Source organism: Thalassophryne amazonica, chromosome 10 (assembly GCF_902500255.1).
Source record: "Thalassophryne amazonica chromosome 10, fThaAma1.1, whole genome shotgun sequence".
NCBI classification, from domain to species: Eukaryota; Metazoa; Chordata; class Actinopteri; order Batrachoidiformes; family Batrachoididae; genus Thalassophryne; species Thalassophryne amazonica.
Genome location: NC_047112.1, coordinates 27,166,541 through 27,194,514, shown reverse-complemented (window position 1 = coordinate 27,194,514; position 27,974 = coordinate 27,166,541). Strand labels below are relative to the sequence as shown.

At 42.4% G+C, this 27,974-nt stretch overlaps 1 protein-coding gene across 3 annotated transcripts in view; it reads left to right on the top strand.

Annotated features, from left to right (window-relative positions):
* The window catches only part of LOC117518488 (zinc finger protein GLIS1), a 238,252-nt gene that overhangs the window by 156,799 nt on the left and 53,479 nt on the right, over positions 1-27,974 (top strand). For 2 of the 3 annotated variants that reach the window (XM_034179621.1, XM_034179620.1), the window contains exons 5-6: positions 2,633-2,794; positions 15,320-15,430. In XM_034179621.1, the coding sequence (XP_034035512.1) occupies positions 2,633-2,794; positions 15,320-15,430 (273 nt within the window). The remainder of the gene's footprint in view (positions 1-2,632; positions 2,795-15,319; positions 15,431-27,974) is intronic. The other variant, XM_034179622.1, reaches the window with a different exon arrangement.

Sequence of the window (27,974 nt, the reverse complement as noted above, 5' to 3'; positions counted from 1 at the left end):
TCTCTCTCTCTCTTAGAAACAGGTACATACAATGTCATACTGGAAAAAGGACACATACAGCACCTGCATATCAAGTCAGGAAGTGAAAATATCAGCTATTTTTTAAATAAATCTTGTTTCCATGTTGAATACAGTCAGTGTGCTGCATGCTAGTAGCGTGATAATATCAGTTATCAAGTTGTTCACCAATGACTATGGCTTTGGTGAACAACTTGATAACTGATATTATCATATACCTATAAATGATAAATGCATGCAGAACACAATGCACGTGCTCTCCCTTCGCTCACTGCCTCCGGGGGTATGGATGGCCACGGAGCTCTGCGGCTGCGGTTACCGAGACCATGCAGCGGGCGCTGCGCATCAAAACAGCGAGCGTAGTCTCTGGACCTGGTGTTGGAGTTGGATGCAGCTTCGCACAGCAGACAGGGGGGCGGTGTGAGTGGCCCGCTGCGGCGCTGACCGAGCCCGCAGACTCAGTAAGCGCATTAGAGGCAGTGAGAGCAATCGCGGTGATACCGACCGGTGCCACGACCGGCCTGCCTGATAAGGACACAGAACAAAATGCGCTGTTAAAAAAAAAAAGAAGAAGAAGCATGCAAAATTGCACTAAAAAAATCCGTGAAATGGCGAGGCCATGAAGGGGAGTTACGTTCTAAAAATAACCCGCGATAGGCGAAATCCGCAAAGTAGTCAGCGTTATTTTTTACAATTATTATAGATGTTTTAAGGCTGTAAAACCCCTCACTACACACTTTATGCACTTTTCTCAAACAGGCATTAACATTTTCTCACTTTTCTCTCCTGTGTAAACACTCAAAGTTCAAATCTTAGTCGAGAAAAAATAGAACGTTTTCCTATAAATAATTATGATGGCTTTTAGAACTAACAAATTTAATTTTAACGATCAACCTACGAGGTTGGACACGTAAGAAATTATTAATAGTGACTGACCAGTATTTCACAGTTCCTCTGAACGCGTCTCTTCGTCATGGCGCCGCTCCGCTGCCCAGATTGGCTGATTACTCGGGTGGTATGAAAAATATTACCCGTCCGCGAAAAGGGTGTGTTGCTATTTATTCTTTAGTGTTTTTGTCCAGTCATATTGGCGTATCATTTATAGGTATATGATAAACATGTATACTGACGGCAAACTTCAGCCATCTTTGGCCAAAACATACTCGCCACCTAGTGGATGTGCCAGTTCTTACATCAGCTGTACTGCCATCAATGGAATTCTCCAAAAATGTAAATAAATAAATAAATTAATTAATTAATGTGGACTGATTTCAGTATGTAGGCAGGGATGATGTTTTTTGTTGTTGTTTTTTTTTTTTTAAATGGGCCCTTACTGTATTTTTGTTCTTTCCCTTTGATGACTGCTTTCAAGAGTGGCGGCTTCAGGGTAGTTTGACATGGACGTTCTCCTTTTTTAAAATAAAGCATTCTGGCATACCAAAACAAATTCAATAACAAAAATAAATAAATAAATTAGTACATAAATAAATAAATAAATAATAAATAATAATAAATAAATCATACACAGAATGGAGGTGGTAATTAAAAATAAAATGATTATAAACACAGGATTGTGAACAACATGCATGTTTTGGTTGGGGGGGAGGTTGGGGGGCTACAGCATCATCAAACTCTGGTTTAGAGCTGCCCGTTATGTTCAACAGTGCACCTGTCTTGTGGGCAAGCTGCACATCTGCACATCAGATTAAATGGGCTCTTCACAAACAGAAGCTGAGATGAGCTTCACCTGCTTGGTTCTGTTTTCTCGCACACTCTGCAGCCGCCCCTGTAGGGGGGTCTCGACAGGGTCTGCCTCATCAACCAATCAGCCGTGTTTTCTGCTCAAGAGCAGGAGTGGATATGTGAGAGGCCTTGTGAATAATTCACAAGTTAACAAATCTGTGGCGTTCATTGGCTGAGTGGTCGGGATCAAATGGGCCGAGCTGTCTGGGATATGAGCTTGTTTACTCTCGCTGCCACTTATCAGTCGACTGTACCGTACACGCCACACCACTTATCATGCTATGCATTACAGCCCATTAATCGTGCACTCCAACTTCCCTCGCAATTCAGGCACAGCTTCGGCCTTGAGTCGGATGTCTCGCTGTCTTGCGTGTCGCTAGATTGGCAGCGTAACTGAAGAGCCATGGAAAAAAAAATACTCACGATTATACCGCCCATATCCTTAAGCTTCGCTGCCACGCTGAATGTGCACGGTGTAGAGTGCACACGCCTACAGCTGTGCAAGCGATCAAGGTTGCGAGAGAAAGAGTGGGACCATGCACATGTACACACAGCCCATACGACAGCACAGTTTACCCCCGTCACACTCACTGATTTTTTTTTTTTCTGTCTGTGTCCTTGTATGCATGTGGTCATGTGTTTATTTCACTGTGTGGCCTTGTGCATACCTGCCGTGAGTGTGGTTGTGTTTCTATGTGCATTCACTCGTGTGTGTCTGTGTGCACGTGTGTGTCTGTGTGCACGTGTGTATCTGTGTGCATGTGTGTGTGTGTGTGTGTGTGTGTGTGTGTGTGTGTGTGTGTGTGTGTGTGTGTGTGTGTGTGTGTGTGTGTGTGTGTGCGTGGACACGGCTGGCTTCCTTTCTCTGCAGTTTGAGGGCTGCAACAAAGCATTTTCACGTCTGGAGAACCTGAAGATCCACCTGAGGAGCCACACAGGAGAGAAGCCGTACCTGTGCCAGCACCCTGGCTGCCAGAAAGCTTTCAGCAACTCCAGCGACCGTGCCAAGCACCAGCGCACTCACCTGGACACGGTGAGAAACTCAGACTCTGCTCTGTCTCCTTTCCCAGCGTTTTAGCAGTGCAGACTGATGTTTAGCTTGTCTCAGCCCACTGCTTACCACACAGTCGCTGGGTGGTCGGGCTTTGGCCAGGAAGATGGCGGCATAAAATTATGAACTATAAACTGGGGTTTAGTTTTGACATAATCCATTCGAGGATTAGAGACTCTTCAAAAATGTCTACCAAGTAGAAAGATAGAGTGTGTAGACGTCCTCCAAGGCTGAATTCTGGACAGAGATGAACTGCATTTCTGCAGGATTGTGGCCTTATTTCTCGTAATGCAGCAACTTCATTAACATCAGCCTGGAGGAGAGAGTATTTTGCTGTAACAGGTCTGGATCCTTCAGAGATTTCAATTTATTTATTTATTTAGCGCCAAATCACAGCAAAGCTGCTTCAAGGTGCTTCACACAAGTAAGGTCTAACCTTACCAACCCCCAGAGCAAACACACAGGCAACAGTGGTCAGGAAAAACTCTCTCTGATGATATTGAGGAAGAAACCTCAAGCAGACCATACTCAAAGAGGGTGACCCACTGCTTAGGCCAATCTAAGAGTTAGAAGGTTTTGCAAAGTTTTACAGCACTGAAGAAACAGAAAATAGAAAATCAAACAACATAATAATATAAAGAAGATGAGAAGTCTGCACAGGCAGGGGTCGTCCACGCCGTCAGTGGTGTGGACGACCCACTGCGATGATGAAATGAGATGAAAGGTTTCCGGGAATGCGGATTGTGGAATGCAACTCCATTTCTGCTGGATGTTGTTATATTAACATGGTATTTTTGGTGACTAAGAGGCCATATTTTTTAAAGGGATGTGGTTACAAGTATGAGAGACTACAACAGAGCCCAGTATATATTGCACTACTACTACTACTACAAATCCACTCTCACCTTATGATTCTGTCATAAACAAGGTGCCCGAGCAACACTGCATAGAACTGTCTTGTACCTGTAGCCACGTCCTTAAAAAAACTTAGCTGCACTTAATGCTAGCAGTTAGCAGTTAATGCTAACCGCAGTTGACATTAATTGTTAACAGTTGCTAAATTAGCCCCTTGTTGATGAGCCCTCCTAGGCAGGAGTCAAACACAACAGACTTGTGACACATGTGTTACCATGACCATCAGAGGGCGCTGCAGAAAAGATGTTACAGTTATTGTGCAAAAAAGCGTCAACAAAAGCCATCAGCATTGGAGTTGTTTTTGTTTTAAATCATACAGTACTTGGTACTGGATTCTTGCCTTATGGCCCATGAAAATTATTTTTTTCTCCTTCAAAGTCAATGAAAACTTTGTCACAATGACAGTGCAGCTCTCAACCAATCAGTGCATGTCTGTTGGTCAGATTTAGACCAAGATGGCACCATAACCACTTCACACAGTGCGGTCTCACACCCACCTTGTCACCTTTTGATGCATTTTGATGTCTGAATTAAGTTTGGTAATGCTAACTCTAACCTCAACCATGACCATAACCAGTGCTTAATTTGTAAAGTGGGAGGTCCCGGAGTGCAGAGGATGGGTGGCTCCGGTGCAGAAAAAAGAAGGGGGGGCTTGCGAACAACGCTGTGCGCCACACCGAAAATGAACTGGGCATGTATTGTAGGCCTAATGCCGCATTCACACCGGGCGAGACGCGAGCGACTGCAGCCACAGGTTGCCATGTAAGTCCCTATGCGTTTTGGCGCCAAACCGCGCAGCGCAACGCGAGTGAAGCGATTTTGAGCGTTTTGCATGTTTGTGGCGCGATACTGCGTCGCGTCACGTCGTGTTGCCTTCCTCCCCAAGTTGAAAAATCTGAACTTTGTCATCTCGTCGCGCCGCGATGATCAATCAGGGACTGAATATGTAGTGACGTGGAGATGTCTGGAGTTTGAGGATGTGAACATGTCCTGTATCTGGTAGCAGCCTGTGAGCAGGACTTATGTCTCTTTTGTCCTTTATTTCACAATCATGACAGAGTTTTTGGAGCGAGCAGCAGCCCCACAGCAGCGGGAGCGGAGTTTCTTTTTTTTTTTTTTACGTGCGCGCGCGAGGGAATCATCCATGGAGATTATTTTACTTATTAACTACACAGATGTATAATAAAGCAAATGGTGACTGGTTTCTAAAGACAATTATGACAGAGTTTTTTTGGGAAAGAGCGAGGAGCAGCCTCACAGCAAGCAGCGGAGTTTCGTTCTTTCTTTTTTTTTTTTTTTATGTGCGTGCGCGAGCGAATCTTCTGTGTGGAGAATATTTTATTAATTAACTACACAGATGTATAATAAAACAAATGGTGACTGGTTTCTAAACACAATTATGACAGAGTTTTTTGGGGGAGGAGCGAGCTGCAGCAAGCAGCGGAGTTTCTTTTTTTTTTTTTTGTATTGTTTACATGTGCACGCGTGAACAGGACAGTTGGTCCTCAAACTGGGTCCTGCAGAGGCGGAAGGACCGCCAAAAGCGGCTGTCATCCAGACGCAGCTCCTGCAGCAAATAATGATACTCTCTCTATTGGGAGCTTTTCACAACAACATGCTCCGTGTGATTAAGGTCCGTCATGATGACTTGACGCTGAGCGGAATGGAAGCTCCTCCTATTTGATGACGCACCGGGGCGAATTTTCGCGGCAAAAGCAGAGCGACACACCGGGCGAAGGAGGCGCGTCCGTCGCCACGTGACCCCTGCGAATTTGTAGCGTCTGATCGCGCCCGGTGTGAACGCAGCATAATAAACGAAATCCGCGAAGTAGCACTATTTTTTTACACTTATTATAGATGCTTTAAGGCTGTAAAACCCCTCACTACACACTTTTCTCAAACAGGCATTAACATTTTCTCACTTTTCTCTCTTGTGTAAACACTCTCTTTTTTCTTCTGTGCAAGAAGATTATAAACAGACACACGCAGAACACAATGCGCATTTCTCCCTTCACTCATTGCCTCCGGGGGTACGGATGGGGACCCGCCAAGAATCCAAGTCCTCTCTCGGTGGCCACGGAGCTCTGCGGCTACGGTCAACATCCGGATCAAAACAGCAAGCGTAGCCTCTGGACCTGTTGCCAGATTTGGCGCAATTCCGCACAGCAGACAAGAGGGCGGCGGTGTGAGTGGCAGTGAGAGCAGTCACGGTGATTTTTTTTTTTATATTTTGTTAGTCAAGAGAGGTGGCGGATCACGGATCCAGTATAAATAGCTGGCGGAGCCAATGTCAGAGGTTCCGGAGCGCGCGTCCGAGGTTCCGGAGTGCGCTCCGGCTTGCTCCCCCTCAAATTAAGCCCTGACCATAACATAACCAAACCATACTAGTCGAATGTTCCCTGATGGCGTGGAAGTGAAGCAGAAAGTTCTGTGTGCTGTCAGAAAGAAATGACACTGCTGTCAAAACAAATCTGTGTCCCCGTAGATCACTAAACGACACGATGGGGTTCACTAACTCAACACAAAGTAACACAAAGGGTCATTGATGAGTTGGGAGTGAGAATGTGTTGCTTCACAACAATCAAGCATACTTGAATCCAGTCTCTGAGCAGGTGACACTGAGTTAGCAGCTGATGCTAATACGAGGTCTGTCCATAAAGTATAGGTCCTTTTTATTTTTTTCAAAAACTATATGGATTTCATTCATATGTTTTTATGTCAGACATGCTTGAACCCTCGTGCGCATGCGTGAGTTTTTCCACGCCTGTCGGTGACGTCATTCGCCTGTGAGCACTCCTTGTGGGAGGAGTCATCCAGCCCCTCGTCGGAATTTCTTTGTCTGAGAAGTTGCTGAGAGACTGGCGCGTTGTTTGATCAAAATTTTTTCTAAACCTGTGAGACACATCGAAGTGGACATGGTTCGAAAAATTAAGCTGGTTTTCAGTGAAAATTTTAACGGCTGATGAGAGATTTTGAGGTGACACTGTCGCTTTAAGGACTTCCCACAGTGCGAGACGTCGCGCAGCGCTCTCAGGCGGCGTCATCAGCCTGTTTCAAGCTTAAAACCTCCACATTTCAGGCTCTATTGATCCAGGACGTCGTGAGAGAACAGAGAAGTTTCAGAAGAAGTCGCTTTCAGCATTTTATCCGGATATTCCACTGTTAAAGGAGATTTTTTTAATGAAAGACGTGCGGACGGGTCCGCGCGTCGGCTCGCAGCCGCCGCGACGCTCCGCCACAGGAAAAACACCTCTGTTGGAAGCCTTAAGGACAAGTTGGAACATGTCCAGCTGTTAAACAATTTCTCATATACTCACTCCACTGAAAGCCATCAAAAGCCGCCTGGATTTTACAAATGGTTATCAACACGGAGGTGTTTTTCCTGTGCCCCCCCCCCCCCCCCCCGCACTGAATTTTTAATTACGTGTACCCGTCACAGAATGAATTAGAATAAATTCAAGCTCCCATGATGAAAATTTTGCACTTTTCCTGACAATATGACGAACCAATAGATTAATGTATATTTCATGATGCTGAATCACGACAAGACTTGGTTGAAACACCAACAACATAATTAACACATTTTTTTTATTCTCTGATTGATATATTTTCAAATGTTTGTATTTTTATGTAAAAAAAAGTGTGATTGACCCAATGTCATCAAGTTGGTTTGTTTTAACCACTCACCCACAAAGGCAGCATCAGTTTTGTCTTCACATTAGCCCTCTGTTTTCGCTCACTTTCAACACACCTGGTAACTAACATTTTTCACAACATGTTTAGTTCAAGATTGCTTTGAAGCCTATTGTTTTGGGTCAAGGGTCAAGGTCACGAGAAACACGTTTTGACCTAGAATTTGCTGATGAACTGCAATAACTACTCATTTGTTACCACACTTATTCTATATGAACGTTAGACTGACTCTAGAATCCTACTTGTTTTGGAGTCAGAGGGTCAAAGGTCAAGTGCACTGGATGTGTTTTATTAACCACAAATTGTTTGTGGTTCTGCACATCATCTGCTGCACATACCTGATTGTTGACAAACTTGTCTGTGTAATCAGACTCCAAAGCACCAATTAATTTAGGCCTGAGAAGGTTAAAGGTCAAGGTCACACTATTTGATTCTAAAAATTGGTTTGTAAGCCAAGAATATTTTCCGTGCGCTCGCTCGCCGATGCTAAAAGGTTTACCTAACAAACAGCAGTGATCACACGAGCGCCTTGGCGGAGGTAATTAGTTGTAGAAAAACTGACGAAGAGCGTGCACACATGGTTGGATAAAGCTGCACTCATACCTCGCTTCAGTGATGCTTTTACACCATCATTAAAACGTGCGTCGCCGTCCAAACCTCAGCGCCCATTTCCACATCTTGACAGTGTTAGACTTGAGTTTTCTGTCAGGTAGAGAGTGGTGCAGTATTCTCCCTCTCTGTAGGCTGGCAGTGACACACCACAGATCATTAAATGATCAGTTCCGTTCGAGCCTTGGATCGCGGTTGTGAGCGCAGACAGAGCTTCGCCTGTTTCTCTGACCTGTGGAAAAGCGACGGAAAGGTTGAGTCAGCCATCGCTGCCGCTCGTCATGTCTCGGTAACCCAACCAGCACCTTGCTTTATCACCGTCCACATTCCAACACAGCCACGGAGTAAATAAGTTGTTTTGCCCAAATTATATACTTACGGTAGGTTCCAATGGAATATCTGTTTTATCTGGAACCACGATGAAAATGTGAATGTTTAGCTTTACACTTCAAACTAAATTTCTTTTTTATCTTGATATTTTAATAACATCTCTTTACTGTTTGTAGAAACAATAAAAAAAAAAACCTCTTATGTTCAACCTGAACTGGCTGTTTCAGTTAAACAGTTGTGAGTTTGACATTTCAAGGTCATTCAAGGTTAAAGGTCATGTGACCAATAGAAAGGTAATACTATATCACTTCATATTAGTGTTTAATACTAGCCATCTTTAACTTATTCCTCAGATGAGCCATTCTAAACATCTCAAGAACAACCATCGAACCCAAAGGTTTGACCTTGGGCTGTGACCTTGGGCTTTTCACTGATTCTTCCCAAAATCAAATCACTATGTCCTTGGCCTGTCCTCAGTCACTCCACCAATTAAACCTGTTTGAGTCTTTTTGTTCACACATGGACGATATACAGGGCCAAAAACAATAACCCCACGTGCACTACCGTCTTAGCGCCTTAGCGCTAGAAATTAATAGTTTTGTCAGGAGGAACGTGATGATGCCAGATTGTAGGAAAAGCACTTCTCTTTGTATTTTCTGCAGTGCATTTATCATCATTTATCATCTATCATTTATTTTAGCACGCACAAGCACAATGCGCACCAGTTGTGTGCACGCCTGGTCTGCCACCTTTTTTCAGCTCAGTGATGCTAACATTCAATCAATCAATCAATCAATCAATTGGCGTATGAATCGTAGTCATGCTGTTTGACCATCAAACAGCATGCTGGAAACTGAACTTCCCAGTTTGGCATGGTGTGTTACCGCTGTGTGGTTTTTCCCATAAAAGGTGACTTTTGAACATATTGACAATAAAATATTTTCATCCTTTATTTGAATACTAAAGAATTAAATGCCAAAGAAAAGCCTTTTTATGATTTATATTCTTTAAAAAAAATTCAAAGGGAAAGGGGAGATTTTATTCATAACTCATTTGGCAGCGGTCAAATTGTGTTTGTCACATTTTTAAAACAAATCTTTTTAATTATAAATCTTTTCCTTTTTTCATCTTGGATCAGACATCAATGGATTCAGGCTTTAATAAATAGACTATAGCATCTGTTGCCAAAGTTAAGAAGTTCAGGACTCACTTTGAAATGTGGAAATGGTTTGTGGAACATCAAATCATTAATCAGAATTTTAAAGAAAAACTAAGATGAAGTAATTCCACACACACACAGAGAAATATGGATATTATGTTAAACTAGGTTAGACAAATGTAGACTAACACATGAAAGTAATCTGAATTACGTGTGATCACATTTTAAAAGTAAGCAAATATTTTTATCCAATTTTAAACTTTATTCCAAAATTGAGAATCAGATATTTTTAAATATATTTGAAATGACCTGCAGCACCTTCATGGCTCACCACGTGGCCACTGCACACAGTTTCTGAATTAATGGACTAAAGTAAAACATGGGTGACAGCGTACACTTGGAAGAAAGCTTTTTTTTTCTTTAGTCAGTAAACTTTTAGGGGGCAGCCCGGTGGTGTAAATGGTGAGTACGATTGCCTCCCAATAAGAAGGTCCTTGGGTCAAGTCCACACGTCCCAAAGGCCATGTACACTTAAAGCGTCAGAAAGGGCATGAGCTGTAAATCAACATGTTGTGGCCACCCTCAGCAAAACAGGAGAAGCCAAAAGAAATCGGTAGAACTTGTTAAATTCCACTTTTTAAAAAATAAATTAGTTTGAACAGTATTTTAATAATAATATTACTGTATTTGCGGAATATATTCCAACACAAGTGGCTTTGGAACATGCAATAATAAATCACTGTGACATTTTTACTCTCATAGAATACAGACTCTTGTTATTCCATGAGTGAAGCATTTTCTTCCACGGTTCTTTCCACAGCAGGACAAACGATACAGCTGCTCCCGACGCTTAATGCTCTGCTAAAGCCCGGCTACCTGCGCTGCCAAAAGCACTTCATTTTCAGCATTTAATGATATTTATTCTGCACAGAAATTGCTCTTGATTTTTTTTTTTTTTTTTATGAACTTGGTGTTCGTTGCTGTATTGAGTGCAAAACACAAACATGGCAGAGATGAGTGGTGGTTTAGAATAACAATAGATTATTTAAAGTGAAGGTTGAAGGACAGAGAAAAGATAATAACGGCTCCTATCCTCTTACACATTAATGGTCAACTTATATTCCTGCATTTGGGGGAAAAAAAAAATCCCACAAGGAGAAAAAAAATCCTGTAATCACTGTGCTGCATATTTACTCACTTAATGGGAGGAATGTGAAATGATGAGGACAATCCATGAGTTATTTTACACATCGCTTGTGTTTTACTCACACTGACAGAGTGAAATTAAGGTCCACTAAACAAGATTAATATCCTTTAACTGGTCTGCAACTTTGTCATTAAACTGACAAATACGAGTGGCGATTGAGAAGTTTTGAGCCTGACCCAGAAAAAGTAAGGTGTGGTTCTCCATCTTTTGCATTCTGAGAAACCAACATTTCTCAAGACTGGGTCAAGCTCAGAACTTCTCAGTCATACCTCTAGTGGGGTATGGTATATCATTCTGTCAGATTTTAGTTCTAAAATGTATTTATGTATTGATTGTGGTTTTGCCTTCAACAACACTTCCCCGGGCAAATATCCAAGTGGTTAGTGCACTTGGTTTCAGTGTGGAACGTTCCTGGTTCAAACCCCACCCCTGTCAAATTTCTCCATGTAATGTGGAATTGTATCAGGAAGGGCATTCAGCATAAAATCTGTGCCAAATCAACATGCAGATCCACCTCAGGTTTACTATGGTGACCTTGAGTGAAAACAAGGGAGCAGCTGAAGGGTCTCACCTTTATCCTAGGAGAGCTAGGATAAAGGTGAGCTACTCGTGTGTTGACCCTGCGTCATGGGCAGGCCTTAAGGTGCCTTGCCCGCCCTTCGAGTCAGTTGGAACTGCCCTGGACAGACGAGCCTGTCATTTACCCACCAACCACAAAACAAAAACAAAAAAAAAAAATACAATAATAATAATAATAATCTAAATCTCAGACTACCATGATTATAATTTGTACAAATTTCCAATATAGATGATTCATAATAATATTGATAAACCACTGTGCTTAATCTGATTTTTACTAAATAACTGTGAATGATCTGATTGGTTCATGAAATAATCTGGGTAAAGGGCCTTTCACACCGAGCGCACAAACGCAGCACGCATCACTCTAAAACCCATTGTTTTCAATGACAAGCATTGCGCAAACGTCGCTCCGTCCGGCCGGATAACGTCCGTCACTCATTTTTCTGCTTTTTTGCTCCTAATCTTGTGATTATGACTCGCAAACTGAGCATTACGCTTTTCCTGTTGCGAATATCCATGATGCTGATTGTCGGCGTTGTTCACTGGATGCTTGAAAAGCCAGGTACTGATATAGAAATGTCCACCCCCTTTGAGCATCCAGCATCTCTTTCTCTTTCTCAAACTACGTTATAATTGCATATTCAGTGGTTCAAATGTTTAAATATCCCAGCGGAGAAACCCCCAATTAAATAGGACTTTACACTTCTGGCCTCAAAAAAGTGTCCCCCTTGGAGCAATGCAAGGCCCCTCTGCAAATCTGGGTCTGGTGCCGGGACTGCTCATATGTTCCAAAACATACAGTGAACTAAACAAACCGTTTTTCCTATGTTCACATAATTAAAATCAACTTGCTATTATTTTAAAATGTTATTGAAATTGGAAGTTATTCACAGTGAGCAAGTCACATGTTGAATGCTCCCCCCCCCAAATTTTAGTTTTAATGCAAATCTGCTGCAATTTTGGAGTTGTTCCTGGTGGTGCCTTTATGTGCTGTTAGTTGCACAATAATCTACATTTTATAATCATTGTGTGTGTGTGTGTGTGTGTGTGTGTGTGTTGTGTGTGTGTGTGGTGTGTGTGTGTGTGTGGTGTGTTGTGTGTGTGTGGTGTGTGTGTGTGTGGTGTGTGTGTGTGTGTGTGTGTGAGAGAGAGAGAGAGAAATGCTCTTTTAAAAAAACTAAATCCCTTTATGATGATCATCTGTTTTGAAGCTCACAGTATCATCACAATGCATCTCATTGTGCAACCCTTTTGTCCGTTCTTCACCACAGCACCTGAATACCCCACCGAGATTTTCCAGTTATTTGCTCAACATATTTTTATTGCATTAAACACAAAGAAAAAAAAGCAGCGTGGTGGTGCAGTGGTCAGCGGTGTGTTTGATTCTAACAAGGCTTTCTGTACAGGCTTGTGTGATTTTGTTGTGTGTGTGTTTCTTCCCACAGTTTGAAGCTGATATGACAATGAATGCTTGTCTGTCTGTCTGTCTGTATGCATTAGCCGTACTGTATGTGTGATGGCATATCAAAGGAGTGCATGCTGGGATACTTTCCAGTACCTCCTGCAATCTCTGACAGGAAAATTGACAAAGAATGGGCGTAAACACAAAAATCTATGCTTTTGGAGAGGACCTGATCAACAAGTTGTTTACGATGATGGATTACCCATCCCAGGAATGTTGCAACTATCAGCAAAAGTAAGTCGCTTCAGCTGCTCCCTTGTTTTTCGCTCGGGGTCGCCACAGCTGATCCAACGTGGAGTGTGGAGCTGCATGATTGGGATTTATACTGGAAGCCCTTCCTGACGCAATTCCACATTACATGGAGAAATGTGGCAGGGGTGGGGTTTGAACCAAGCGAAACTAACCACTTTGCCACCACCACCTCCTAATGTTTCAGCTATCAGTTATTTTAAACGTCATACGTGTGAATAAATGGTTGTCAGTTCCATAGATTCTCTGCAAATTGTATAAATTGGACTCAAACTTGTATTTGGTCCTTTAAGATGTGATAACACCATATACTAGTGCAGCAGATAACAGAATATTTGCAGAGGAATCCATCAAATCCAGTTACAAGCACCAAAGTTTGACTGTGTATACCTTTTGGTACATATTTTAGAAAAATAACATTAGCCATTTGAATTTTCAATTCAAATGGCTAATGCGTATTTTGCAGGTGGAAGAAAGCAGTCCTAGTAATATTTCTAATGTGGAGGCCAAAGGGCATCAAAGGATCAAAAATTACCCCAAGGTTCCTCACTTTGTCAGTGTGATGTATGACACACGAGCCTAGGCCAGTGTTAACTGGTCAAATTGATGCCGATGTCTCACTGGACCAAGAACCATCATTTCAGTCTTATCCAAGTTTAAAAGTAGGAAGTTTCTAAACATCCAACTTCTCACTGCTGCAAGGCAATCTTCTAAGGATTTTATGTGAACGAGATTACCAGCAGTTATCGGCATATATAACTGAATATCATCTGCATAGCAGTGAAAGGTAATTCCAAAATGCCGCAATATGTGCCCAAGGGGTGCTATATGGAGGAATATTTCAGACAAAATCAGGTCATGGGCCAGCAAACTCTCCTCCGTTCACTTCTGGACTCGCAAGAAATCCCATCTGTTTTCATCGTCTGCATGATGTTTGCAGATGACATTGTGATCTGTAGTGAGAGTAGAGAGCAAGTTGAGTCTAGTCTGGAGAAGTGGAGATATGCTTTGGAGAGAAGGGGAATCAAAGTCTGTAGAAGCAAGACAGGACATGTGTGTGAATGAGAGGGAGCCCAGTGGATAGTGCAGTTTACAAGGAGTAGAAGTGGTGAAAGGTAGATGAGTTTAAATATTTGGGGGTCAACTGTTCAAAGTAATGGAGAGTGTGGTAGAGAGGTGAAGAAGAGAGTGCAGGCAGGGTGGAGTGGGTGGAGAAAGGTGGCAGGGTGATTTGTGACCGAAGAATATCAGCAAGAGTGAAGGGGAAAGTTTACAAAACAGCAGTGAGACCAGCTATGTTGTATGGTTTAGAGACAGTGGCACTAACAAAAGACAGGAGGCGGAGCTTGGAGGTGGCAGAGCTGAAGATGTTGAGATTCTCTTTGGGAGTGACAAGAATGGACAAGATTAGGAATGAACATATCAGAGGGACAGCTCAGGTGGGACGGTTTGGGAGACAAAGTCAGAGAGGCGAGATTGAGATGGTTTGGACATGTGCAGAGGAGGGACCCAGGGTATATAGGGAGAAGGATGCTGAGGATGGAGCCACCAGGGAGGAGGAGAAGAGGGAGACCAAAGAGGAGGTTCATGGATGTGCTGAGAGAGGACATGCAGGTGGTTGGTGTGACAGAGGAAGATACAGAGGACAGGGTGAGATGGAAACGATTGATCTGCTGTGGCGACCCCTAACGGGAACAGCCGAAAGACAAAGAAGAAGAATTCTTGCTGTTTTTACCCCATAACTCCGAACATTCAGTTATAGATAGACCAAACTATACCTTTTTGGAATCTTTATTATCAGACACATAATGTGGTATAGCTTTCAATATGATTGGAATATTGTTTTTTACCCCTATGTAGTTCTTCAATTGACCCCTACTTGGCCCCCTACTGAACATTCAAATGGCTAAAGTTATTTTTCTACAATATGTACCAAAAGGTATACACAGTCAAATTTTAGTGCTTGTAACCGGATTTGAACGATTCTTACAGTTATCTACTGTACTAATACAAATCTCTAGTGTTACAGGATGATAATTTGGTGATTGATCTTTTGTCTTTTCTTTTTCATCCCTGTTCTCTCTTCTTTTTCTTCAAACTCTTTCCTCAGCCGAAAGGTAGGACTTTAACTTTGCCTTTACTTCAACAAATTTTAATTTCCTTGTTTCCCAATATCATTTTTTTACTCCCTGCCCTGTCTTTTCCTTTTTTTTTTTTTTTGCTGTTTGACAATGAAGGAAACCTATTGTGAAATTGTCACATCTATGTTATTTGTTGTGATAAGTGTTCCTCTGCCTGTAGAAACCGTACGCCTGTCAGATCCCTGGCTGCACCAAGCGCTACACGGACCCCAGCTCTCTGCGCAAACACGTCAAGATCCACTCGGCCAAAGAACAACAGGTGCGTAGAAAGGTAAGACACCTCTGCAAGAGTAGGAAGGAAAGGAAAAAAAAACATGCACAGAGTGCAGCATCTGCATCCTACTGTTTCACACAGATTCATGCCAGTGGTACTGCACGTTATTGCGTTAACTCACATCCGTCTGCGTGTCTCAGTCTCTCTTATACCCCTATCCCACACAGGCCTCTTCCTTCCTGTTTCATCCCGAATAGCAAATTGGGGTGCGTTTTGAAGCATCACAGTAACTCCTTGAGCCATCTTTTGTCAATCTTAAACAAACTGGGTATGCACAGCAGTTACAGCCATCATGGCAGCGCAGTGGATTAGTGGTTAGCACTATTGCCTCACAGTAAGAAGGTATGGGATCAATTCCCACCTTGCAAAAGAGATCTCGATCTCAAGGGGACAAACCTAGTTAAATTAAAATCATCTGCACCAGTTTTGAAATCATGTTGAAATTTTAGAGCTGTTCAAAAATTTCATCTTGGTTTGACAAATCCGTGTCATTACGCGATCACTTCCAGGTGTTCGTAGTCTTAACAGCATCAGTCATGGTCAAACATCTTTAAATGGGGTAGACCTAGTGAGTCCAGCTTGATACTTGTTTGCTTCTGCTCCACTGGGGTAAAAGTTTTCAGCAGAAGCATTTGTTGCGGTTCTGGCTGAGAACGCAGCTGGACGCAGCTTTACTTTTGTTTTCAAGTGGGTTGCCAGGTATGGATTTCATAAGCCGTCCAGTTGCCAGGTCTGCACTTTATAAGCCAGATTGATAGGTGGCATACTGGAGTAAGCTGTTATATCCCGTTTTAGCACTTTTTGCTGTATCGTGGGGGATCGTAACAGAACGGTGCCCTCTGGAATAGGGTTGTTACCAAATAACTGTTCAATTTAATGAGCTGTCTCAGAGAAAATCATGCAGAAAAAGAGAAGTTGGCTGGATGACCATCACCAATTTCCATGAAACTTTCCAGAAGTGAAGAACAAGCATAAAATCTTGGACCCATAATGTTTTTTCACTCCATAAAACGTTCTGAAAAACTTTTTTTTTTTAAAGATCCACGTTTGGCCATGCTTGTCATCTCTACATTGAAATATAGAACAAAAAAGCCAGTTTTGAAAGTGAATGTCCTCAATTCTTGATGCCTGTATTTCCCTGTGTACCAGAATTTAGTAAATGTTTTTAGTGTCTGTAGCGTGGCATATGGCGGTGTACATTAGCAAATTGACCTTTTCTGAGGGAATGTCATATTCCCTCATTACTGTCTTTAATGAGCTGTCTCAAATCATGCGGGGGTGAGTGGATGACCGACTACGATTTTGATTAATTTCATTAAAAGCCATATACCCTTCAAGTAGATTGATAAGGAATGGCAAAGTTAGTTTCTCCATCAGGTAAAATTTTACTTGAATTTTGGTCAGTTCAAAATTTGATGTCAAAATGGCCTCAGATTGTGTTACTTTAAAATATAGTAAAAATGGCCAACTTTGACATATCGTTTCTCAATTCTCAACTGGTAGATAGAAAAAGTGAGTGTGATTCCTCATACAGGGTGCCAGTGACCTTCAAAAACCACTGTTTGTTCTGCAGTATATTTCCTTATATTTCTGTAATTGACACTTTTTGAATCCTATAGGTGAGCATTTTCAGGGCCAAATCTGGGTGAGCGGGAAATTTGACATTTCAAATAAATCAGTCATTTTTCTGCTTATTTCAGCAAATAAGATGTTTTTCCTATGTTTTCCAGTATGCAGAATTGATTCATACTCTTATTTTGGTGATTAGAGGTCAAGGTCATTGATAAAGGTCAAGGTCATTCTCAAATTTTACAGTTTTTCACATATCTTTTGTGCTTAACAGGTCATGAGAACAATATGTCAAAAGTTGGCCATTTTTACTATATTTTTAATGTAACACAATCTGAGGCCATTCTGGCATCTCATTAAATGTCTTTATTCATCAGATAAAATTAATAAATAATGTAATACCTTACAATGCCCAAAAACACAAATTGATAAATTGATAAAATGATAAATGATAAATTAAAAGACTTGTTTGACTATATTGTCCCCCGCCATGAAATAAGGAGGACACATATGAATGGACTCCATACGTCTGTTGGTGCGCGTGTCACATTTTGAAAGCCCTAGATTTCCCTGTTGCCCCTATCTGAGACTTACTTACCTGTATCATTTTGTAAATGGATACAAATATGACATTGACGCATACGACCTTGTCTCAGATTACCAACAAAGACACCCATGTCTCACCCTAAAATGCCACTTTTTCCTCTCCAAATATCAATTCTAGAGCTTACGTTTGTGTCGAACACCTAGCAAATTATGTATCCTGACTTTCTTTAACACACTACATTTGACCTTGAATGTCAAGGTCAAGGTCAACATGCAAATAAATAAAAAATTGTTTTGGTTATATTTTGCCTTCTCAGCACCAATTTTCTCTTCTAAAGCCTAAATTTGCTTTGAACACCTATTACTCATCCCAGCTCCCTTGAGCCAAGTGCATTTGACCTTGGACCTTTGGGTCAAGATTACACATGAAAATGAATGGAAAATGACTCTTTTCTGTATTATTTGGCCTTTTTCCACTCATTTTTCACTGTCCCCCGCCATGAAATGGAGGACCATTGTGCGTCTGTCCATGTTTATTTGTTTAATTTGTCATGATGCCATATCAGCAAACTAGGCGGGAGACCTCAGCTGAGTTTTGGCTTGTTGTACTTAAAAATAAATCTGTTTAAGAGCTGCATATAAAATGATCTGTGTTTATTTTAGGTCTCGTGCTGGATCTATCTCTAAGATGTCTTGACTTTGGGTAGAATATTGTACAAAGGATGGGGTGTTTCATTAAGCTTGTTCCCAAGACGGCCATGACATCTCTGAAAGATCATAAATATTATACTGGACAGAAGTGTAACATCTCTTAAAACATCTAGTTAGGAAATGTTGAATAGTGATTCGCTGACTGCGCCGTAAACAGGTAAACCATTAAGTAGCTTTGATAATACAGTGGAATTAAAAAGATGGTCAGCTTCAGCCTGGGTGCATCCTTCCCGAGGTATACGTATGATTACAAAGAGACAATTATTTGCTTTGTATATGTTATCCTTGACAGGCTTAGTAAATTTACAATTTTCCTGAAAGATTATTCCAAAGGGTAGGACATCCATTGTGTTGACGATGACGTCTATGTGCTGTTCATTCTTATTTCATTCATTCTTATTCTCTTATTCAGGTGGTTATAGAGTCCCATTTTTGATCTTTGATGACCCCTAATAATGTTATGCTATTACACTGCTTTTCATTGTACAAGACAGGATACATAGTATTGTCACCAGTCTTATATATAACTAATTCTTTACATTTGCTTGTGTAACAAAGCTTTTCATTATTCTTAGTTCAATTCATGAATAATTCTAATACAGGTGAAAACAGGCATGTTTTTTTTTTTTTTTTTATATAGTGCAGTTCAAAGTTCAAAGATGGCTAACCTTGACCTATTTTGAGAGATATTTAAAGAGTTTTAAAAGTCACATTCGGTTACGTATTTTATGCTATGAATCATGCAAATCTGTTTGTTTTTGTTTTTGAGGGACAGGGGTGATAGCCAATCAGAGTAGAGCTGCACCGTGATGTCACTGTCTGGTTTCTCTGGCGCTTCAAAATGGCTTAGCTTATGTGTAAATATAACATGTTTCTCATATATTATTTAAAAGCTAGCAACAAGTCACCACTTCTAAACCTCTGGAGTGTTTTATAGGACTAACTCAAAGTTAACTTCTTGTCAAAAGCTAATGTATGCACAAACGCACAGCCTCCAACAGACACTGTTAAAATGCAAATAAAATATTATTTATTTATGATTGATTGATTGAGTTTATTCTACAACATCCATATAAACATACAGCGGTGAATGTATCAATGATGTACGGATAACACAATAAAGCATAAAGTTATTTCCATTGTGGCCCTTGTGAAATTATCAAGTGATAAAATACAGGGGCTTGATTGAACATGTACAGTTAATGTAAATAACAATAAATGCAGAATTATACATACATATACTTGTGTGTGTATATATATATATATATATATATATATATATATATATATATATACTTTGCACTAAGATGCCAATTAAACAACTGCAAATTATCAAGAAGGCAATGCTTAAGGCATTGCCTTCTTGATAATTGAGGGTAGGAAGCCGGTAAGACCTGGCAGGCCCAAATGTATCATGAGGGTCTGCTGGGAACGACTGGAGGAACCCTCTGTCAGCGAGGTCTTCAACTCCCACCTCTGGGAGAGCTTCTCCCAGATCCCGGGGGAGGTTGGAGACATGGAGTCCGAGTGGACCATGTTCTCCACCTCCATTGTTGATGCGGCTGCTTGTAGCTGTGGTCGCAAGGTCTCTGGTGCCTGTCGCGGCGGCAATCCCCGAACCCGGTGGTGGACACCGGAAGTAAGGGATGCCATCAAGCTGAAGAAGGAGTCCTACTTATCTTTGTTGGTAGGTGGGACCCCAGAGGCAGCTGACAGGTACCGGCAGGCCAAGCATGCCGCAGCCCGTGCGGTCGCAGAGGCAAAAACTCGGGTCTGGAAGGAGTTCGGGGAGGCTATGGAGGAGGACTATCGGTCGGCCTCGAAGAGATTCTGGCAAACCGTCCGACGCCTCAGGAGGCGGAAGCAGCTCTCCACCAGCACTGTTTACGGTGTGGGTGGGGAGCTGTTGACCCTGACTGGGGATGTTGTCGGGCGGTGGAAGGAGTACTTCGAGGATCCCCTCAATCCCATCGTCACGTCTTCCGAAGAGGAAGCAGAGACTGGGGACTCGGAGGCGGACTCATCCATTACCCAGGCCGAAGTCACCGAGGTGGTTAGAAAGCTCCTCGGTGGCAAGGCTCCTGGGGTGGATGAAATCCGTCCTGAGTACCTTAAGTCTCTGGATGTTGTGGGGCTGTCTTGGTTGACACGCCTCTGCAACATCGCGTGGCGATCAGGGACAGTGCCTCTGGACTGGCAGACCGGGGTGGTGGTCCCTCTTTTTAAGAAGCGGGACCGGAGGGTGTGTTCCAACTATAGGGGGATCACACTCCTCAGCCTCCCCGGTAAGGTCTATTCCATAGTACTGGAGAGGAGAATTCGACCGATGGTTGAACCTCGGATTCATGAGGAGCAGTGTGGTTTTCGTTCTGGTCGCGGCACACTGGACCAGCTCTACACGCTCCATCGGGTGCTCGAGGGTTCATGGGAGTTTGCCCAACCACTCCACATGTCTTTTGTGGATCTGGAGAAGGCATTCGACCGTGTCCCTCGGCATACCCTGTGGGGAGTGCTCCGGAAGTATGGGGTCCGGGGTCCTTTGCTAAGGGCTATCTTGTACGACCGCAGCAGGAGCTTGGTTCGCATTGCCAGTAGTAAGTCAAACCTGTTTCCAGTGCATGTTGGCCTCCGCCAGGGCTGCCCTTTGTCACCGGTTCTGTTCATTATTTTTATGGACAGAATTTCTAGGCGCAGCCAGGGTGTAGAGGGGGTCTGGTTTGGGAACCACAGAATCTCGTCTCTGCTGTTTGCGGACGATGTGGTTCTGTTGGCTTCTTCAAATCAGGACCTTCGGCGTGCACTGGGGTGGTTTGCAGCCGAGTGTGAAGCGTCTGGGATGAAAATCAGCACCTCCAAATCCGAGGCCATGGTTCTCGACCGGAAAAAGGTGCTTTGCCCTCTTCAGGTCGGTGGAGTGTCCTTGCCTCAAGTGGAGGCATTTCAGTATCTCGGGGTCTTGTTCACGAGGGAGGGACGGATGGAGCGTGAGATCGATAGACGGATCGGTGCAGCATCTGCAGTGATGCGGTCGCTGTATCGGACCGTCGTGGTGAAGAGAGAGCTGAGTAGGGGGGCAAAGCTCTCGATTTACCGATCGATCTACGTTCCGATCCTCACCTATGGTCATGAGATTTGGCTCATGACCGAAAGAACGAGATCGCGAGTACAAGCGGCCGAGATGAGTTTCCTCCGCAGGGTGGCTGGGCACTCCCTTAGAGATAGGGTGAGGAGCTCGGTCACTCGGGAGGAGCTCGGAGTCGAGCCGCTGCTCCTCCACATCGAAAGGAGTCAGTTGAGGTGGCTCGGGCATCTTTTCCGGATGCCCCCTGGACGCCTCGCTGGAGAGGTGTTCCGGGCACGTCCCACTGGGAGGAGGCCCCGGGGAAGACCCAGGACACGCTGGAGGGACTGCATCTCTCAGCTGGCTTGGGAACGCCTTGGGGTTCCCCCGGAGGAGCTGGAGGAGGTGTGTGTGGATCGGGAGGTCTGGGCGGCTTTGCTTGAGCTGCTGCCCCCGCGACCCGACTCCGGATAAAGTGGAAGAAAATGGATGGATGGATGGATGCTTAAGGCTGAGGGTATTTTAGCATTGCCTTATATTTTTGCATAGCTGACATAACTGATGTCATGATGGCATCATAAATACATCAAAAGTGTCTGAACTTTTTCCAGGATATTTTCACAACCATCATTTGGTAAGATCTAGATTTTGAGATAACTTATATTGTGATTTGTTGCTGTGTAATAAATTGATAAGTGACGTCATGATAACCTCACTGAAATGTCATGAAATGATGCCACTGTCGTCTAAAAAGCACATTTCATGGGTATCTGCAATCAGGAGGACAAAATGAACAATGTCTCTCTTATTTGTGTCAGTACTACAATTCCTCCTGCATCTTGAAATGACTATCAAACTCTTACAGCACAGTATTATGTCCATGTGTTGGGTAGGCATCAGTACTCTGATACCATTCATTAATTCTTATTGACTGAGTGACATCTATGGATCTGTGTGGCCTCTATCTACTCAGTTCTGTACAAAATTTAACCACTTTATCTTTAACACGCAATCCTTCCATCATGTTAAATCTCTTTGGACCCAGAACTGTTTGGGTTGAACAGATGTGAACTTGAGTTTGGCCTTTCATGGCAGTGGTGGGCACACTTCCGATAATCCGATAACAGATAATTATCGAAGATAATGTTTTCATTATCGGATTATCTTTTTAGATAAATTTAAAAACCATCATCGAACTAATTATCTTCTGATGAATTACTGTCCGATAACTTTTAGACCGATAACGTACTAAACTCAGTTGAACAGTGAAAAACATTTTAAAACTGTTAAAGCTGTTCAGACCTACCTGTTAAAAGTTTCCTAATAGACATGTTGTTGTACCCTCTGCAAACAGAAACCACTCTATCATCTGAAGTTTATAAAGTGAAAATATCAGATATATGTTTTCGTTTTAAAGTAATGTGCTAATTTTTAAGGTTTTGTGAGCACATGCTGTGCCAGGCAGCAATGCATTATGGGTAGCATAAGGTAATCTCAGACGTTCACGACAGGACAAATGCATTTCAGACACTCTGTTCAGGGTCCACAGATAACAGCATTAAACTCTAGTGCCTAAAACTCTCATGAATATATTCTCTGGGTTTATAGACGTTAGTGTATTTGCGTTTGTTAAATTCCACGCATCTTAAATGTAGCAGACACGGATTATCTGGAATTTTGTTTGACATTTTTTCAAGGCCGCTACTGCCATCTACTGGCCAGGAGTGTTCATGGCAGTATTAAACGTCTGGGTACATGGCTGCTCTCAAAGTGTTGGTATTGTCCATTGTCCAGGCGCTTTTTGTGTGCATATATTTGTTAATTTTGTATTCTAAAACTACGGTTAGAAGTAATTCCAACTCCTTATCGGTCCACACGAACGAGGTTGGCGCCATGTTTTTAGTTTTTGTGGAAGTGACGACAAGAGAATAAGGCTCCTGATTGGATAGAATTTTAATTAGTATCGCCACCCAAAGGTTTGGCAGACTAATTACAACGCATTTATACATTTCGATGTGGATGGATTTTTTTTTAAACGAAGTAGTGTGGATGAAGTTTTTTCCCCCAAACTGAAAGGGTAAGATATTCGGTTTTACAAATACCTGACGTGTGTACATGGCCTTATGTCTGTGAAAGGCACTATATAAATAAATTTACTTACTTACTTACTAATACTGAGTGCACGTTTTACAACATCATAAAAGTTTTAAAACATGCAATTGCGATGACACTTCCAGGGCTCCGTAAAAATGCCTGTTTTTACAAATAAAAATGGAATATTTTACAAAAGCACATTTATCTTTAAACCAACACACGACACACGTCACATTAACGTGTTGGTTTACATAATGGATTACTGAACCAATCACTGTTTAGCACTTTTACCCAGAATGCTTTGTGGTCTGTGTTTGTTACAAAACCTCAGAATTAGTGCCTTATTCAACATTAAAAGATATATGTTATATTTTAACTTTGTACAAATGACAGAATTGACATTAATGGAGTTATTATCTCAGTATTTTCAAAAAAAACATAAGTTAGTATGACTTTATTTCTCAAGACCTCCGCCTGACCGGATTGTTGAAATTGATTAGGAGCTGGTCTTATGGCTGCTCTCGGTGTGCCTCTGTGGTGGGAGCGTTATTGTAAACAAGAGCTTCCAGCAGGGGCAGAATGTTGAAAGAAAAATGATTATGATTAGTAAAGAGTTGATTTTGTGGGTGCTCTCAGGATTTGTCTGTGCTGTTTCCTGCAGGGAGCAGCATGGTTAGACATTCTTGTTTATTCTTTAAGTCTTTTACTGCTTTTGATGCTTTCAAAAGCGATCGTGTTAAAAATTAATTTCAGCTCTTTAGTAACTGCAAATGTCCCATCGACAACACCGGAATTTATTGGTTATCTGTAACTTCCGATACATGTTTGGGTGGTTTATCGGTTTATCTTTATCAAAGATAACTTTTCAGTTATCTTATTATGTGTTATCAAAGTTAATTTTTTGGTTATCTGTGCCCACCACTGTTTCATGGTCACTCAAGGTCAAACACTAAAGGTCAAAACGTCATGTGACCAATGAAAAAAGGATTTGTGAGTTTGCATTAGTGTCTCGTGGCAACTATTGGTGTATACTGAACCAATTTATCAAACTTGCCATTCTAAAAGACTGTGACCTTTCAAGGTCACCCAAGATCAAAAGACATGTGACCAATAGAAAGGGAATATATTACTTCATATTAGTTTCATAGTTATAATTAATTCCTCAGAAAATCCCGTTCAAATGAGTTTGGCCTTTCAAGGTCGCCCAAGGTCATGAGGTCATAATAGAAAGGTTGCATATTACTTTATATTAGGTTTTAATAGTAAACATAGGTGTATCGCCTACCAGTCCCTTGAAATACTCAGTCTAAATGTTCCCTGTATATAAGCATTGGGCCAAAATCTTGACCATGGCTTGTGACTTTGGTTTTCAACCAATTTCTCTCTCTCTCTCTCTCTCAAAATCAAACCACTGGCTGACTTTAGATGACTTTTAAACTTTTAAAGTTTGGTTCAAATTGGGTCAAGCTGTTTTGCGTTATTTTGTTCAAACACAGTTCTGAAAACAAAAAGGCTTCATGCTCTACCATCTGTGTAAAACAAACAAATATTAAACATAGAAAGAACTAGCAGGAAACTGAACAGCAGTATTGTTTAACAGTACACTGATCAGCCATCACACTATGCCCACTGACAGATGAAGTGAAACACATTGGTACAGTGGCACCTGTCAAAGGGGAGGGACACATTTGGCAGCAAGTTAACATTTTGTCCTTGAAGTTGATATGTGGCAAGCTGGAAAAATGGAGACACATAAAAATTTGAGTGATGAGGGCTAAATTGTGATGTCTAGATAAGTAGAACAGAGCATCTCTCTACAGCTCTTGTGGTCAGTACCTACGATAAGTGATCCAAAGAAGGAAAACCGACAACAAGGTCATGTGGGATACATGCTGGACAAATATGTCCAATCCATGAAGGCCTCACCTCACATTTTACAGGCTGCTAATGTCTTGGTGCCAAATACCACAGAACACCTTCAGAGATTTAGTGGTGTCAATGCCACAGAAGGTCTGTGCTGTTTTGGTGGCAAAAGGGAACCTAGACAGTATTAGACAGATGGGCACAATGTTATGACTGATTAGTGTAAGTTGTAGCCACATTATATTTATGAGAATGGAAACAAGATGTAGGAATTTGTCAGTTACGCAACAGAGCTTTAATTTTTACCTGAGGAAATCAAATATGGCCATTGGGGATTAGCAGCGGTGGGCACTGTTCAACTAATCTGATAACCAATAATTATCAAAGCTAATGTTTTTGTTAGCAGATTAGCTTTTCAGATAAGTTTTAAAACCGTCATCAACCATCAACCTTCGAACGCCTGGTTTTATCCCACCTGAAGTCCATCAGCAACCCCTCCTGGACCCCCTGCAGTTTGCCTACAGAGCCAACAGGTCTGTAGATGACGCCATAAACCTGGCCCTGCACTCCATCCTGCAGCACCTGGACTCCCCAGGAACCTACGCTAGGATCCTGTTTGTGGACTTCAGCTCTGCATTCAACACCATCCTTCCGGCTTTGCTCCAGGACAAGCTTTCTCTGCTCCACGTGCCCGACTCCACCTGCAGGTGGATCACAGACTTCCTGACGGACCGGAGTCAGCGTGTGAGGCTGGGAAAGAACATCTCAAACACTCTGGCTCTCAGCACAGGATCTCCACAGGGCTGTGTCCTTTCCCCTCTGCTCTTCTCCCTGTACACTAACTGCTGCACCTCCAGCCACGACTCTGTAAAGCTCATCAAGTTTGCGGATGACACCACCCTCATCGGACTCATTTCGGATGGGGATGAGTCTGCCTACAGGAGGGAGGTGGACCGGCTGGTGACCTGGTGCAGCAGCAACAACTTGGAGCTCAACGCCCAGAAAACAGTGGAGATGATCGTGGACTTCAGGAAAGCCACAGCCCCCCGCCCTCCCTTGCCCTCACCAACAGCCCCATCACCACTGTGGTCTGTCACCGCTTCCTCGGCACCACCATCACCCAGGACCTCAAGTGGGAGTCAACCATCAGCTCCCTCATCAAGAAGGCCCAGCAGAGGATGTACTTCCTGCGGCAGCTGAAGAAGGCCAAGCTGCCTGTCCAGCTGATGGTGCAGTTCAACACGGCCATCATCGAGTCCATCCTCTGCTTCTCCGTCACGGTGTGGTACGCCGGGACCACAGCCAGGGACAGACACAGACTGCAGCGCATTGTGGCCTCTGCTGAGAAGGTGATTGGCTGTAGCCTTCCATCTCTCCACGACCTGCACGTCTCCAGGACTCTGGGCCGAACAGGTCGGATCACAGCTGACCCTTCTCACCCTGCACACTGTCTATTCGAACCACTCCCCTCGGACAGGAGGCTACGGTCCATCCTCACCAGAACCTCCCGCCATAAGAACAGTTTCTTCCCCTCTGCCATTAGACTCATGAACACTTCATAACTCAGTCACCTTAACCTTAACTCTGTCACTTTATCGTTTTATCACGGGTCACTTTAGACAAATGTACTTTGGTTTTTAATTGCACTCCTCCCACTGCACTGTTGTTCTGTTTGTGTCGTTGCACATAGCCTTTCATATTTCATATTTTATCTTATATTTTATCTTATTTTAGCATATATTTTATCTTAGCATTTTATATTGCTCTCTGTTTAATGTTGCACCATTATACCAAAGCAAATTCCTAGTCTGTGAATCCTGTTCATTGGCAATGGCAATAAACTTCTTCTGAGTTCTGAGACCAATTTTCTTCCGATAACTTTAGTTCCGATAACTTTCAGTCCGCTAACATTTTTTTTTTTTTGCTGGTAAAGTCAGCAACGTTTAACAGTCAAAAATGTTTGTAAACCCTAAAATCAAACATTTTAAACCCTGTCGTGTAGATCAGTGGTTTATGGCAGTCTGGCTGTCGCTTGTTGATGACGCCATCATTAAGCGCAAGACGTGATTGGCCGGTTGATGCAGTAGCATTGTGGGTAGTGTAGTTCAGGTTCACTTTGGACGTTACACTGTTATCGTCTGCTCGACACAAACAAAACAGACTAATTTTAACATTATTTTATTTTATTTCTTTGTGGCACGGGATAATTTAATCACCAAGACTTGGTGGGAGAGAGGAGATCTCACGGTGCAGCTGCAAGGACTTCTCTTTACCATTTACACACCGTTTTGTTTAATCAGGACACTTTATGTGGAATATTTTCTTTAGAATTTAATGAATCCCACTGAAACTAACAGGTAAGAATTTATATTTACTACATGTCTTTTATTCTGCCAATCAATGCATTAATGGACGTATTTCGGTTGTTTAAGCTACAGGATTCCAAGCATGTGAAAAAGCAGCAGCTTTTAGTTCGTAAATGACGGTGTATATGATACCGAGATAAACTGTGAATTCTAATACTGTGTTTTACTGCTTTTGAAAGATGATGAGTGTTTGGGTTTTATTTTTTATTCATTCATTTTTCATGCGTTCTTTTTGTGTTTGTGATCCTTGAAGTTACCCAGAAGCCCCTGCAGCGCTTAAAGTGAAACTGGTTTATCAGAAGCCGACAGCGGATAATCTGAATAAAAGTTA